The sequence below is a fragment of the Bombina bombina genome, chromosome 3, assembly GCF_027579735.1.
Source record: "Bombina bombina isolate aBomBom1 chromosome 3, aBomBom1.pri, whole genome shotgun sequence".
Lineage (NCBI taxonomy): Eukaryota > Metazoa > Chordata > Amphibia > Anura > Bombinatoridae > Bombina > Bombina bombina.
Genome location: NC_069501.1, coordinates 893013129 through 893031138, shown reverse-complemented (window position 1 = coordinate 893031138; position 18010 = coordinate 893013129). Strand labels below are relative to the sequence as shown.

At 38.7% G+C, this 18010-nt stretch overlaps 1 protein-coding gene across 1 annotated transcript in view; it reads right to left on the bottom strand.

Moving 5' to 3' along the window:
• Positions 1–16370, bottom strand: part of MYCBP2 (MYC binding protein 2) — a gene marked incomplete in the record, with an annotated part of 1460675 nt that extends 1444305 nt beyond the window's left edge. The window contains 1 exon segment of the mRNA XM_053707907.1: positions 15548–16370. Within this exon segment, the coding sequence (XP_053563882.1) occupies positions 15548–15831 (284 nt within the window).
• Positions 16371–18010: the final 1640 nt, after the last annotated feature.

The window sequence follows — 18010 nt, the reverse complement described above, 5'->3', positions numbered from 1 at the left end:
AATAAAAAAATCAGGAAATGTTTTAGTTTCATAAAGCTGCAGCTAAGATAATGTTATATAATTCTGCACTATGTGCAAAATTATAGAACATCCTTTTGTATGTTTACTGGCCCTTTAACATATACTATATGGAAATATGCTTTGTTCACACACTTATGCCACAGTGAAAGAGCAGTGGGTGCTAGCGACTGACCTTACTACCATAATTAAATAAACCTGACATGTACAATTAGTGTGAAACCAGAGGACTGTTCCTATAGCAAAATAGCCTCTTAACATTAAAGGGGCAGTAAACACCAGAATTTTTGTTGTTTAAAAATGTAGATAATCCCTTTACTACCCATTCCCCAGCTTTGCATAACCAACACAGTTATAATAATATACTTTTTACCTCTGTGATTACCTTGTATCTAAGCCTCTGCAAACTACCCCCTTATTTCAGTTCTTTTTACAGACCTCCTAGGAGCTTCACGTGCCCGAGCTCAATGTTATCTATGTGAAAAACATGAACCAACGCCCTCTAGTTGCTTTCAGATTAGAGGCAGCCTTCAAGGTCGAAGAAATTAGCATATGAATCTCCTAGGTTTAGCTTTCAACTAAGAATAACTAGAGAACAAAGCAAAAATTGTAATACAAGTAAATTGGAAAGTTGTTTAAAATTACATGCCCTATTTAAATCATGAAAGATTTTTTTTACTTGACTGTCCCTTTAAGAATATGACATTTTACTTTTATAAAAGGCTAAAGAACCATTTTGCAGGAGGAACTAAGTTCCCCCTGGCCAGAGAACAGAAATGCTTCAAGGAATAGTTTAGTCAAAATTAAACTATCATGATTTAAATAGAGCATGCAATTTTTAGCAACTTTCTAATTTACTCCTATTATCAAATTTTATTCGTTCTCTTGGTATCTTTATTTGAAAAATCAAGAATATAAGCATAGGAGCCAGCTCATTTTTGTTTCAGCACCTGAGTAGCGCTTTTTGAATGGTGTCTAAATGTAGCCACCAATCAGCAAGCTCTTCCCAGGTGCTGAACCAAAAAGGAGCCTGCTCCTAAGCCTATATTTAAATAAAGATACCAAGAGAACAAAGAAATGAATAGGTATAAATTAGAAAGTTGCTTAAAATTGCATGCTCTGAATAATGAGGTTTAGTTTTGACTAGACTATCCCTTTCAGTAAGCAATGCTGGTGCACAGTCTGGTTAGAGGGATAGTGAGATCCTATAGCAATGGGCAGTAACACTTCCTACACTAAATGCAAACCTGTCAGCGGTCCTGCTGTATGATCACCATGCACTTTGTGGAACACATGGTGCTTACATTTCTGTGTGGCTTGCTATGGTGTTATTTAGCTTCCCTCCACAGAAATACGACTATTGCACCTTAAGTGGGTGAGAATCTGAGACAGAGGAGGAGTTTGGAGTTGCTGTAAGACAGAGGTCTCAGCCCACCCTAGAAAGGAATGAGAGGAGAGAAGGAGGGTGTGAGGAACTGAAGCTAAGCTGGCTATGCAGCATGAGAGTTAAAAGCAAAAGTATGGACACCCTGGATCTTGACATTATGACAGGCATTCATGTGTGTCTAGTTCAGTATTTCACCAAAGAAAAAATGTGCTCATCAAGCAGGGAAGAGTCATGTCCTTCCATATTTCACTTTGATTGGAATTCTTTTTAGTTCTTTTAAATATAGCTGGGATGAGGTTTTCAAGGGAAATACATGTATACACACACACAAAGGAAAATAGTCCATGCAATTAAAAGTGTTCGTGAAACATCTTTAAGTAGGATAAGCTCAATTATTTTATACACCAATAGTATTTGCAGTCTGTTTATCCAAGATGTTGTCTGAATGTCTCAATTTATGGTCAGCAGGCCAGATTCTCTGCAGAATGCCGACCTGTGCAAGTTCATGTATTTGCTGCAGATTCAACCTTACAACTTTCATCCCAAAGTCCAAGATGACCTCTTTTGCTTTGAATGTTACTGTGCCCTCATACCTCCTGCTTCCTCTGACCATATAACTTGCTTCACATTTACTTGGTATATGTGTTAATGGTAAAAGAAAATGACGTCTTGTGACCATAATTTTACTTTAAATATTATCATTGTTTTTTACTGCAGAGTTCACACAAAAACCTTATCAAGATCACGAAATGTTTACATTACATAGGGCTCCATTTATGAAGCAGCGAATGCTGCTTTTGGACATCCATACTTTCAGATTTGCCGGAAACCCAAGTTAAGAAGCAGCAGTAATAAGACCGCTGCTTCTTAACCTGCCTGCCACCTTTTAAGTGGCGGATTGAAATCATCGCAATCTGAACGGGATAATTGACAGACCCTTCTGATGGCCCCATTGACCGCCAGTGAGAAGGGGGGGCATTACACAAGCATTTCACTAGAAATGCTTGTGCAACAACAATAAATGCCAACAGCATACGTCAAGCGGACATAATTCGCTATAGCGAATCATGTGCGCTTGCCATTTAATAAATATACTCTATGACCTTACGCATCCTGAGACCCAGGGAGTAACATCTCCTAAAAATGTTACTAAGGCTTTTAGCTTTTTCGATTATTTAACATCTATATACAAATACCCCTTCATGTGTTCTAAAAAGTGTGTCTGGCTTCTCGGTATTCAGTTGAATATTTAACTAAAAAATTTCACCCCGCCATGTAAAAATGTAACCATGGGTGTCCATTCTCATGCCTAAAGACAACCTTTCAGCCCTTCATATGTATGTACAGTGGATATAAAAAGTATACACACCCCTGATAAAATGTCAGGTTTCTGTGATGTAAAAAAATTAGACAAAGATACGGTAAATCATTTCAGAACTTTTTCCACCTTTAATGTGACCTATAAACTACACAACTCAATTGAAAAACAAATTGAAATCTTTAAAGTAGAGAAAAGTAAACAAATATTATGTGGTTGCATAAGTGTGCACACCCTCTTATAACTGGGGATGTAGCTGTGTTCATAATTAAGCAATCACATTCATAACCATGTTAAATAAGAGTCACCACACACCTGCCATAATTTAAAGTGCCTCTGATTAACCCTGAATAAAGTTCAGCTGTTCTAGTAGGTGTTTCCTGACATTTTCTTAGTTGTGTCCTACACAAAAGCCATGGTCTGCAGAGAGCTTCTAAAGCATCAGAGGGATCTCATTGTTAAAATGTATCAGTCAGGAGAAGGGTACAAAAGAATTTCCAAGGCATTAGATATACCATGGAACACAGTGAAGACAGTCATCAAGTGGAGAACATATGGCACAACAGTGACATTACCAAGAACTGGATGTCCCTCTAAAATTGATGAAAAGACAAGAAGAAAACTGGTCTGGGAGGCTACCAAGAGGTCTACAGCAACATTAAAGGAGCAGCAGGAATATCTGGCAAGTACTGGCTGTGTAGTACATGTGACAACAATCTCCCGTATTCTTCATATATTTGGGATTTAGGGTAGACGGCAAGACGGAAGCCTTTTCTTACGAAGAAAAACATCCAAGCACAGCTAAATTTAGCAAAAACACATCTGAAGTTTCCCAAAAGCATGTGAGAAAAGGTGTTATGGTCTGATGAAACCAAGGTTGAACTTTTTGGCAATAATTCCAAAAGATATGTTTGGCGCAAAAACAACACTGCACATCACCAAAAGAACACCATACCCACAGTGAAGCATGGTGGTGGTAGTATCATGCTTTGGGGCCGTTTTTCTTCAACTGGAACTGGGGCCTTATTCAAGGTAGAGGGATTTATGAACAGTTCCAAATACCAGTCAATATTGGCACAAAACCTTCAGGCTTCTGCTAGAAAGCTGAAAATGAAGAGGAACTTCATCTTTCAGCATGACAACGACCCAAAGCATACATCCAAATAAAAAAAATGAATGGCTTCACCAAAAGAAGATTAAAGTTTTGGAATGGCCCAGCCAGAGCCCAGACCTGAATTCGATTGAAAATCTGTGGGGTGATCTGAAGAGGGCTGTGCACATGAGATGCCCTCGCAATCTGACAGATTTGGAGTGTTTTTGCAAAGAAGAGTGGGCAAATCTTACCAAGTCAAGATGTGCCATGCTGATAGACTAATACCCAAAAAGACTGAGTGCTGTAATAAAATCAAAAGGTGCTCCAACAAAGTATTAGTTTAAGGGTGTGCACACTTATGCAACCATATTTTATTGGTTTATTTTTACTTCCCTTCATCTAAAAGATTTCAGTTTGTTTTTCAATTGAGTTGCATAGTTTATAGGTCACATTAAAAAGGTGGAAAAAGTTCTGAAATTATTTATCTTTGTCTAATTTTTTTTACATCACAGAAACTACATACATACATACCAGATGTCCTGTACCAAGCACTCTCGCTTAATGTTGATTTGCCCAGGCACGGTGCATAAATACACATAAACATCAAAGTTAGAGACCGCACTCATAGGTCTTATAAATCCACCAAAGTGACTTTATTGCCAGTAACGTTTCGGGGTTTCCCCCTTTATCAAACATGATATATACACACTCTATATGTATGTGTACATATATACACACACAAGCAGTCCCAATGTGAATCTGCCCTCCTGTAGTCAGCCACCCGGTTGTTCCGTGTAAAGTATACAATTGCCCACAAAAACAGAAACCAACCAGGATTTTTCAAATCAAAGAGTCAAATTTGACGTTTCGGGGAATAAAACTCCCCTTCTTCACAACATACAGTGTACACACAAAACCGTGCTTAAATACAGTGATACAACAAACAGAACCTCCGCCTTCCTGTCAAAAAAAGTGCCAAAAATGACATTGCTGGTATAGTTACAAGTGAACTCGGAAGTTAACAACCTTCACTTCCGATATCATTTAAAGTGATACTCAAACACATGTGCAGAAAAAACATTCATAACATCATTAATAGGTTGTCATCACATTTACAAACTCATCAGTGTTAGATACATCCTTATAAAATGTGCCTAAAATAATCATGTGCTTACAATCATATGTGCGGTCTCTAACCGTCAATCTCCCATACCGTGGGACCGGAAGTTACGTCACTTCTGGTTCTGCCGGAATAGCGTCATATCTGACGTCACTTCCGTACTATTTGTATATAAACACATATATTTACTAGCGTTTGAAATCATGTGGACATTATGTCAATACCTAAACAATGCAAATCCGGAAATATAGGCAGCCAAAACAAAAGGCCACTTGTGAATACCAATATGTGTTGAACATACACAAAATTTCTCAAATACAATACAGTGGTGGTACAACTTAATTAAAACAGAGGATAGGCATCAGCATAAGTAGTCATGGCTCAAATACATGGTAATATAGGATACGGCTTCAAATTGGATATAGGAACAAATATCAGAACTATATAGTGTAGGCTATACAATAATAAATCAACATTGCATATTAGCAACATTGTTACCACATTACTCATACATTAACCCCAAATCAGGGCATGTTGTGACTCATTGTCTGCAGTATGTGTCAGTGCCACTAGTAGAGAAAGGGAACACTTATCCAGGTCTAAGGGGTACTTATGGTGATCACGTGAATTACATGTAATCCTCGCCATCACACAATGCCACCTTCGACTCAGGTGTGGGGTAAGAATCCCGTCCATAGGTGGAAGACCACCCCCATCCACAACCAACCAGTGTCCCCACCGACTGTGTCACATAACTTTATGACAATGCTCCAAAGTCTGGTAAAGAATTGAGTCCTTTAGGGTGTATGGTCTGCAATCGAAACATCCACTCTGCTTCTCTTCTAAGAAGCAGCTTGTTCCTATCACCTCCACGAGGCAATTTGGGGATGTGATCAATAAGGATCACCTTAATGGCTGATACTGGATGCTTTGTTGTCAACCAGTGACGTGCTACTGGTTGTTCGGATTCACCTTTCCTGTCTATATGGCCTGTCTAATTGCGGCTCGATGGTTAGCCATTCTTTCACGGATAGTCCCTTGAGTCTTCCCCACGTAATGTAAGCCACATGGGCAAATTATCATGTACACAACATGCGTAGTATGGTTATATATATTTGGTAGAATGCAGCTTATGAGCTTTGTGCACAAGCACTCATGTGCAGTATGATGCAACGTCACCCATTACCTAGCATTCCTCAGAAGCAATGCACAGTATGTAATGTGCACTGCTTCAGTGGGACTAACACTGAGCATGCAAGAATCATCCCTTTAGTAAGGAGCAGTCTCCTTGACATCAAGCAGTGTTTCAGATGAGCATTAAGGCCACATTTAGTAGACAGTCTGGAAATGTATTTGAATAGGTCAATACAATTATGTTTTATACATGACAATGCATTAGCAGTGTTCACAGAAAATTCTGCTAGCCAGGTGGAACATAATGACGGGTGGCATTATGAAGTAGCTGGGCGGGGTGTTATATATATATATATATATCCCTCAGTTTACGCCAGGGTTAGGTTCCAGAAGGAATGGTTGTAAATTGAAATTGTTGTAAATTGAAACCCAGTTTATAATGTAAGTCAATGGGAAGTGAGGGAGATAGATTCCAGGCCCCTCTCAAAATTGTCATAAGTAACACCTAATACATTATTTTTAAAGCTTTGAAATGAAGACTTTAAATGCTAGACAGCATTATAAACCTAATAAAATAATCACACATGCATTCCAATCTGGACCGAGTTATAGACAGGAAGATCTTGTTCCTTTGACATCTGCTCTATAGCTCAGAACTTGGCTTTACTGCAACACAAGCAGACAGCTCCACCTACTGGCTATTTTAATAAATGTACTGCTTCTCAATAGCAGTCACATGACTGGAAAAAAGGTTGTTATTCTGAAACGGCGTAAATTGAACCGTTGTAAAACGAGGGAGATATATATATATATATATATACACACACACACTAACTCATTCCTGTTAAAATCACTGTGCAAATCCAGTTGGTGTGTTGCACTTTTACACTAAGAAATCCAGTGCTGAAAAGAGCTGAATGGCACTGCATGCTAAATACAAAATAATGCACACACTTTAAAATTTATTTATATCGCAACCCTTCTTTTATGCTTTGTTATAAAAAATATTTTTATATATTATTTTTGTTGTTTTGTTGTAATTTCTGTAGAAATCTACAACATTATAACTGCAATTTCTGGCGAAGTGACTAAAATGTTTGCCTACTTCATTCCGGATTGTAGTCAAACTTGAAAACTAATAACACACAGACACTCAAACAACACACACACAAACTTCCATTTATTTCTGGAATGCTATGGTTTTCACATCAGTTTTATGGCACTTTAAAGATCTGAACTGCTAGAGTAGTACGGACAATGGGTTGCTGATGAAAAAAGGCATTTGCAAATGTTTCTTTTAGAACCATGTTTTGTACTAACTGTATTTGAAAGGCAATGTTGTACATTTTACATAGCTTTTAAAAAAAATTGACGTTTGTGCATTTGAAAATGTAATATTTAGAAGAAGCAGAACGGATGTAGACATCTCCCAAGGAGTAAAATGTATTAAATGTTATAACTATTAATAATAATAATAAATTAAAGGGACACTGAACACAATTTTTTTCTTTCGTGATTCAGATAGAGTATGAAATTTTAAGTAACTTTCTAGTTTACTCCTATTATCATTTTCTCTTTATTCTCTTGGTATCTTTATTTGAAATGCAAGAATGTAAGTTAAGATGCCGGCCCATTTTTGGTGAACAACCTGGGTTGTTCTTGCTGATTGGTGGATAAATTAATCCACCAATAAAAAAAAAGTGCTGTCCAGAGTACTAAACAAAAAAAAAAAAAAAAAAAAAAAAAAAAAAAAAAAAAAAAGAGCTTAGATGCCTTCTTTTTTTTTTTTTTAAAGATAGCAAGAGACGAAGAAAAATTGATAATAGGAGTAAATTAGAAATTTGCTTCAAATTGCATGCTCTATCTGAATAATGAAAGAAAAAAATTGGGTTCAGTGTCCCTTTAATACTATAAGGGCTCTAAGTGTCTGCAGACCTACTTAAAAAGGGACAATATACTAACATTTTCTGTTTTGGGGTACTTTGTATTTCGATAATTGAGATTCCTGTGCTGAATAAACTTACATTTTCACTAAAAATTGCCCCTAGCATCGTGTCCGCAACAGATAGCCAAGCTTTAATAGTATCCTGTTTTCATACATAAAAATATATATATTTTTTTTAAATAAAAACAGGATAAACAGGGGGAGTGGCTATGCAGCGGCCAGGATAGATTGCACTCTATGAAGCTCCCTGAATTTTCTCAAACAAATCTCTAATTATATCTGAAAATCTAACCTATTTTACCTCAGATTCATTCTGTTCGAATACTTTGTTATGGGGTAAATCTGAAATCCAAATTTTGCCTCACTTGAACTTTCAGAGAACTGATTTAGCCTGCTGGGAGCATAGACGAAGGCTTACACGTGGGCTCCTAACGCACACCACCCCCCACCCCCCCCTCGGCCGCCCGGGTTAGAGCGGTGAAAATAAGTATTTAGTCAGCCACCAATTGTGTAAGTTCTCCCACTTAAGAATATGAGAGAGGCCTGTAATTTTCATCATAGGTATACCTCAACTATAAGAGACAAAATGTGGAAACAAATCCAGACAATCACATTGTCTGATTTGGAAAGAATTTATTTGCAAATTATGGTGGAAAATAAGTATTTGGTCAATATCAAAAGTTCATTTCAATACTTTGTTATATATCCTTTGTTGGCAACAACAGAGGTCAAACGTTTTCACAAGGTTGTCACACACTGTTGCTGGCATGTTGGCCCATTCTTGCATGCAGATCTCCTCTAGAGCAGTGATATTTTGGGGCTGTTGCTGGGCAACACAGACTTTCAACTCCCTCCAAAGGTTTTCTATGGGGTTGAGATCTGTAGACTGGCTAGGCCACTCCAGGACCTTGAAATGCTTCTTACGAAGCCACTCCTTCATTGCCCGGGTGGTGCGTTTGGGATCATTGTCATGCTGAAAGACCCAGCCACGTTTCATCTTCAATGCCCTTGCTGATGGGAGGTTTGTACTCAAAATCTCACGATACATGGCCCCATTCATTCTTTCATGTACATGGATCAGTCATCCTGTTCCCTTTGCAGAGAAACAGCCCCAAAGCATGATGTTGCCACCCCATGCTTCACAGTAGGTATGGTGTTCTCTCTCCTCCAAACATGACAAGTTGTGTTTCTACCAAACAGTTCTACTTTGGTTTAATCTGACCATATGACATTCTCCCAATCCGCTTCTGGATCATCCAAATGCTCTCTAGCATACTGGACATGTACTGGCTTAAGCAGGGGGACACGTCTGGCACTGCAGGATCTGAGTCCATGGCAGCGTAGTGTGTTACTGATGGTAGCCTTTGTTACGTTGGTCCAGCTCTCTGCAGATCATTCACTAGGTCCCCCGTGTAGTTCTGGGATGTTTGCTTACCATTCTTGTGATCATTTTGACCCCACGGCGTGAGATCTTGTGTGGAGCCCCAGATCAAGGGAGATTATCAGTGGTCTTGTATGTCTTCCATTTTCTAATTACTGCTCCCACAGTTGATTTCTTCACACCAAGCTGCTTGCCTATTGCAGATTCAGTCTTCCCAGCCTGGTGCAGGTCTACAATTTTGTTTCTGGTGTCCTTCAACAGCTCTTTGGTCTTCACCATAGTGGAGTTTGGAGTGTGACTGTTTGAGGTTGTGGACAGGTGTCTTTTATACTGATAACAAGTTCAAACAGGTGCCTTTAATACAGGTAATGAGTGGAGGACTGAGGAGCCTCTTAAAGAAGAAGATACAGGTATGTGAGAGCCAGAAATCTTGCTTGTTTGTAGGTGACCAAATACTTATTTTCCACCATAATTTGCAAATAAATTCTTTCAAAATCAGACAATGTGATTGTCTGGATTTGTTTCCACATTTTGTCTCTCATAGTTGAGGTATACCTATGATGAAAATTATAGGCCTCTCTCATCTTCTTAAGTGGGAGAACTTGCATAATTGGTGGCTGACTAAATACTTTTTTGCCCCACTGTAGCCTTACTGAAAAACTGAGACCACGCCACATCGCTTAATCCGAGCATGGAGGGAGACCACTACTCATTGTTGCAGGCACTACTATTAAGCTAGATCTACAGGCATGTAACAGCTTCCAAGACCTCACACACACCATCAGAGCCACTAGTGGGGGAAGGAGAAAGCAGTACACTTAAAATGGCGGAGAAAGGGGATGGCACTACATGGAGTATAGAGTCTCAAGATGTTACAAATTATTACTACTATCCCATAACGGACAACACTGAGTTTGGCTTCTCACAGGCTACTGAGACAGAAGGGCAACATAATCTTGCACCACTCAAGAACAAACCTGCCTTTATTGATCATGCCCCTGTTGCGCAGCTGGAGAGATACCATGCAGAAACATCATTATATGGAACTCAGGATGGTGCAGTCTGCTTCCCGATAAGCCACAGCAATAGTTTTGAAGCTTGGAACCCTAGCGATCAGACGCCAGCTGGGCAGGGGAGGTATGAACTTTTTGGCAGATATAAGAAGCTAAACAGTACCAGATTACAGACACAGACCGGTCCGAATTCACGACCCTTTGGCAACTTAAGCAAGCTGACCCTGCAATCAACCCAGTCCTTATTGCTGTTTGGGACCCACAGCATCCAGACTACTTTATTGCCCACGGAGTAGGTTAAGTAGGGACTGATACTAAAGCCGATTTGGACTATATGATCTCATGTAAGCTGTTAAACTCACTACTACCTCCAGTTGAGGGATCTTTTTCTTGTTAGCTCAAGTTTAACCCTTTAATGACCACAGCACATTTCCATTTTCTGTCCGTTTGGGACCAAGGCTATTTTTACATTTTTGTGGTGTTTGTGTTTAGCTGTAATTTTCCTCTTACTCATTTACTGTACCCACACATATTATATACCTTTTTCTCGTCATTAAATGGACTTTCCAAAGATACCATTATTTTCATCATATCTTATAATTTACTATAAAAAAGTATAAAATATGAGGGGAAAAAACACACTTTTTCTAACTTTGACCCCCAAAATCTGTTACATATCTACAACCACCAAAAAAGTCCCATGCTAAATAGTTTCTAAATTTTGTCCTGAGTTTAGAAATACCCAATGTTTACATGTTCTTTGCAAGTTATAGGTCCATAAATACAAGTAGCACTTTGCTATTTGCAAACCACTTTTTTTCAAAATTAGTGCTAGTTACATTGGAACACTAATATCTTTCAGGAATCCCTGAATATCCATTGACATGTATATATTTTTTTTTAGAAGACATCCCAAAGTATTGATCTAGGCCCATTTTGGTATATTTCATGCCACCATTTCACCGCCAAATGCGATCAAATTAAAAAAAAACGCTAAATTTTTTACAATTTTAGGTTTCTCACTGAAATTATTTACAAACAGCTTGTGCAATTATGGCATAAATGGTTGTAAATGCTTCTCTGGGATCCCCTTTGTTCAGAAATCGCAGACATATATGACTTTGGCGTTGCTTTTTGGTAATTAGAAGGCCGCTAAATACTGCTGCGCATCACACGTGTATTATGGCTAGCAGTGAAGGGGTTAATTAGGTAGTTTGCAGGGTTAATTTTAGCTTTAGTGTAGAGATCAGCCTCCCACCTGACACATCCCACCCCCTGATCCCTCCCAAACAGCTCCCTTCCCTCCCTCACCCCACAATTGTCCACGCCATCTTAAGTACTGGCAGAAAGTCTGCTAGTACTAAAATAAAAGGTTTTTTATAGTATATTTACATATGCTGCTGTGATCCCCCCCCCAAAACAGCTCTCTAACCCTCCCCCTCTGCATTATTGGGGCCATCTTGGGTACTGGCAGCTGTCTGCCAGTACCCAACTTGCAGAAAAAAAGTTTTTTTTTTATTCTGTTTTTTTTTCCTGTAGTGTAGCTTCCCTCCCCCCACAGACTAACCCCCACACCTTGATTGATTTATTTTTATTAAACTATTATTCCCCTTTTTGTAGCATTTTATTAAACTTTTTTGCTGTCGTGTAGCGTTTCCCACCCGCTCCCTCCCCGTGCACGCCCCCGCCCTCCCGTGCACGCGGCACCCGTGCGCGCCCCCGGACATCCCCGCCCACGATCCCGCCCCCCTCCACATCACCAGTGCCAACGATGGCCGCCACCCGCCTCCCGGTCCGGCTCCCACCCACCAACGAGGAAAGCCACCGATCTCCGGTGCAGAGAGGGCCACAGAGTGGCTCTCTCTGCACCGGATGGCTTAAAAAGGTTATTGCAGGATGCCTCCATATCGAGGCATCACTGCAATAACCGGAAAGCAGCTGGAAGCGAGCAGTATCGCTTCCAGCTGCTTTCCACACCGAGGACGTGCAGGGTACGTCCTCAGGCGTTAACTGCCTTTTTTTTTAGGACGTACCCTGCACGTCCTTGGTCGTTAAGGGGTTAATAACCTAACTAGCCATATCTTACCACTGAAGCTTATTTCTTATGCATGGAAAGTTAGTTTTTACTGCAATAAACATGCATCTAGGATATCCTGAGTTGTAACAGAAAACCTTCCTAGTCTCCGCTATTCAGTCTAGGCCATAACATCCCCATATTGTTCTATTAAGTCTTGATACAGAGTAAAATAGAGGGAATAACTAGAATGGTTTGAACTAGGCAATCTCACTTTAAGTTACCCCAACTCACCCATGGTTTCTTTAATTACCTCATCTTATACATGTTTTACACCCCCTGATCTCCACATAAGAGGTACTCCTTCATACTGGGTAACAATTTAGCAGCCGTAATAACTCTACGTCTCTCTCTAGTTAAGGGACCCTCTCATTGATTGTTAGCTTAGGATATTTCGTTTAACTAGTTATGTTTTTCTATTGTGGTGTTTATTCTATGTTTGAAATATTGAGCTACGCTGCAATAGCCAGTACTTTATTATATGCACAGAGGGTCTCACTGGTATGCTTTTAAGCACACACCTGCACTTATTATAGGCCCTTATGCATTAGATGAAACTATATTCACAAATACAACCTTTTCAATAGTTAGTAACTTTGCACTCTAGATACCAGGGCCCTTGCTCCAGTACATCGCCAGATACCTAAATATCTCCTTAAGTCCAGCATAAGCCATAAACATCCTCATAACGATATGCCCTGATCTCTGATAAAATAGAGGGATTCATTTGAATAATTAAATATATGCGATCACATGTGAAGCTTTCCTAGCTTAACCATAGCTTGTTTAATTAAGTCATTCTATATATACTCAATACTCCCTGTATCCCCATAAGTGGTGCTCCCATATGCTAGATTATTACTTTTCCAATGGTCAAAGAGTGACCGTCATCCTTTGAGATCCTCCCTGTGTCAAATTCTCTCTTTTGGGTACAAGAATGACCCTGTTTCGACTGGGAGGTATTCCAACTCTATTTAAAATGAGATATCTTAATGTTATGCCCATTTTTATTGCTTAACTGTAATAGCTTCAAAGAAAATGTACTTATGTAAATCGATTTCAAATAATTTTTCTGTTTTATTTCTACCCAAATAGTCCTATCAAGAGTTGTCTACACTGACTAAATTGTTCTTAGGACTTACTAACAGTTTTGCAAATGTACTATATAGCTACTTAGCTCCTATAATATTATTTCTGTTGTATGTACACATATTATTGCAAATGGTCAGGTCTGGTTATATATTGTATATGCCAAATATCTCAATAAAAAAAAAAGAAAAAAAAAAAAAAAAAAGATAGAGATACAGGTAGGTAGGTATATATATATATATATAATATATATATATATATATATATATATATATATATATATATATATATATTTGAATCAGCAATTTCACTTTGATCTATCAAATAACTGAAGAACACAGTAATATTTCTCTAGTGAAATGAGGTTTATTGGATTAACAGAAAACATGCAATATTCATCAAAGCAACTATCGCTGCTGATTGGATCAGCAACGGTTATTGCTCAGGGCCAACAGTGCTCTGCAGGTTCAGAGTGGTAGTTCTATGAAAAAAGCAAGGCATGCATTTTTTGGTAATCATTACTATTGATAATGATAATAAATAATACACATTTGCATTATACTCAGTGGACTGTAAAATGATGCATTAAAAGTAATGCATCACTTTCATAATCATTTGAATGGGAGGAACCCAAAAGTAGTAATAAATATAATTTAGTTGTAAAGCACCATAATATTCTGCAGTGTAAAGTAGACAAATAAGGGTAACTGTAACTAAATTATTTGTTTATAATATTAAAAGAAAATACAAAGACAGATATACACACACACACACACAGACTAAGCAAAAACAAATACAGGAGGGCCCAAAGAGCTTACACTATACAGTATGTAAAGACAAGGCTCAGAATGCAAAACAATGTTTCAATTAAATCAACAAGAGGTTAACATTTAAACATTTTTACAACAAACCATTATTGTTCAGTTTATTGTGACTACTTTTGAATACCTAGTTACATGCTGGGAGTTGTGCAGTTGCAATGCAATGTTGTTTCAGTAACAGACTGGGGATCATCTATGAAAACGATGCATAAAACATTGCAAAATGTAGCGCTAACAAATTTGGCAATACCTTCTATTAAAAGAGCAGTATTAGTCACAATAAAAAACATTCACCAACTATTGAGGTGCTTCATTTTAAAACTGGGACTACACAAAAAAAAAAAAAGGAACAGTGCAAACAGTATTTCTTAGATGCTTCCTGTCATTCAAGCCAACTGTGTGGCGATGTCACTGCTAACATGTGCACTGACAAAATGCCACCCAACAGCACTTTATCTCCTTCAGCCAAATGTACAGAGCCTACAAGCGTGGGGAGTATACTACATTTTTTTATGTTTGTAAAACGCTTGACCAGACAGAAAGGCACCCCAGACCAAAACAAAACACCCCTAAATGGTAAGCTATGCTGCCTGAGGAATCTGGCCTTAGTTGCAACATCTAACCTTCAGCCTCTTACCAACAGTAACCAGGGTCTGCCAGTATTTAGCTAGCATGACGTGACATTTTATTAAATAGAAAATAACATGTCTATGGTTAAAACCACTGAATTTAATACAAATGTATTCTAAAAGTGGTTATTTAAAATGTATGCTACGTTATAATTATGTCAATTACTAATACAGGTATTTTACTACTATGGGTAACAAGCATAGCATACAAGTGACAGGGAGCATTGTGTTTGAAATGGGCAGCGATGGAGCCTTAGCCTGACACTCCCAGTGCCACTCTACAGATCACGTGACCAGCAATAAAACGCACATGAGCTGGTTGACATACCCGCTCTGCCACCACCAAAACACTACTTATTAACCCATTGGCTGCCAGAGAAGAAAAGTAGCAAATAGCTTAATGTGATATGGTTGTACCATGATGTACAGACACCCTTAAGGTGGCGCCTGTGTCAACACTCTAAGGCATCCTTATACCGGGGTTGCAAGATGCGGAAGTATCTATGGTACATGCACATTGCTTACCTGCCAGTCTGCCCGGCCTGCTGCTCCCTGTCAGAAACAGCGGCCGTGTAGATTTGCCGGTACCTATCAGCCAAGGCCTTGCCAGAGAGTAGCAGCTGGTACCTGCTCTTACAGTCAGCCTGTGTCCCATGGGTGCCATCCGGGCCTCCGGACATGCTTAAACGCGCCGGGCACAATGAAGTAGATGAAGATGCGGGTAAAGCGCAGAAGCCGCTGACTCCTGGCTCGGTGGAAGCTGCTGCTACTGCAGCCGGGGGAGGGGGTGCGGTTGCTGCGCACATCATGCCTGCTTCTTGCTGTCCCGGTGTCTATGTATATTGGGCTGCGTGAGTCACTTCACACTGGCTGGAATCATGGAGGAGCTGCCCTTGTCATCCCGCGCCGGCCCTCCAGCCAGCCCGGACCATTTACTCCCAAAATACCAATGGGAAATATATATAACTCCCAATGCAATATATATCCTGCGTCTGTAGCAGATGTATGTGACGGCTGCAGATGTGTGTGACTTGTTCTGGGTTACCTGCTAACAGGTTAACAAATAAATGCTATTAGTCACGGTGCGACTGCAATAGTAAAACGAGCTCTAGACATCCTCTGTGCAACAGCAATCACAAGACCTTATCCGGCTTCTGCTAACCCCAATAACACTGCGGTAAACTAGGCGTTGGGAGATTCCTGGCTGATCGTTTACTCCACCCTCACCGTGGGGCGAACACAGCTTCACCTACAACACTACGGCTGCCAAAGTGAAAGCTGCATACTCAGTGCTGCCATCTTAGCTCCATTATCTGGCTGCTGCTATTTCTCTCACATGCACAGAGAGCATGCCGGGAGAAAACACTGCTTACACCCAGCAACAGCGTAGTGCCCCCTACAGACTGAGCTTGGGTACTGCTCCGCCCGAGTATTCATTTTCAATCAAAACATGACAGAGTTTTTTATTTTTACAGCGAAACAATAGAAATGCACTTCAGGTGGCAACTGGCAAGTCATATTACATGTATTCAGAAAAGATACACTACAGATACATTATGCAGAATCATTAGATAAAAGTCATACACCCAAAGTTTAGACTATATTATATATATATATATATATATATATATATATATATATATATACATATCTATACCTATATATATATATATATATCTATCTATCTATACATATCTATACCTATACATATATATATATATATATATATATATACATATCTATACCTATATATATATATATATATATATATCTATCTATACATATCTATACCTATACATATATATATATATATATATATATACATATCTATACCTATATATATATATATATATATATATATATATATATATATATATATATATATATAGTCTAAACTTTGGGTGTATGACTTTTATCTAATGATTCTGCATAATGTATCTGTAGTGTATCTTTTCTGAATACATGTAATATGACTTTTAAAATCTATAGTTTCCTTTTTAACATCATATTGTATTCATAAAGCACCACAATTAAAATTTTTCACAAAATTTTTTTCTTATTAAAAATTAGCCTGAAAAGGGCATTTTTTGTCAGTTTGTAAAATCTATTTTACTGTATATTATGCATAATAAAATGAACGCCTCGTTTGTCCAAAAGGCCTAGTTCTTAATAAAAATGCATGTGCAATGGGGAAATATGGCTTCTAAGAGTATGTTTAAGCAATACTACTTAAAATACATTTAAATCATCCATACATGTATTATTATCAGTCATATCTCTCAACTGTCCCTATTTGTGAGGGATAGTGGCTATTGATGTGCTTTTATCCCTCTGAGACAGCCATATGTTTTTATTGGCAGAATTATTCTTAGACACACCCATAGACCACCCACATACATCCACAAACCACTCATACACTCACACGGAACACCCAGATACACCCATAATCCTTCCCATTATCTACCCATGACCTTGCCCTCTTCCAACACTGTCCCACCCACAAAACAGTGACAGCCCTCCTTAACCCTCCTTAAGTTCATAATACCTAGCCACAAATGTTGGGAGGGATGTCACATAATAACCCCTTAACGACTGCCACGTACCCTGTACGCTGCTGGTCGTTAGGGGTTTGTCTGGTTGTAATAGCGCAGGTCTTGCCGCTCACTATTAAAAAACACCCCCCATAGAAAGGTGTTAAAGGACCAGTAAATACAGAACATTTGCACAATCAACTAATGCATGATAAAAAGACAATGCAATAGCACTTAGTCTGAACTTCAAATGAGTAGTAGATTTTGTTCTGACAAATTTTACAGTTATGTCTGTTTCCACTCCTCCTGTATCATGTGACAGCCATCAGCCAATCACAGATGTATATACATATATTCTGTGAATTTTTGCACATGCTTAGTAGGAGCTAGTGACTCAAAAAGTGTAAATATAAAAAGACTGCACAGTTTGTTAATGGAAGTAAATTGGAAAGTTGTT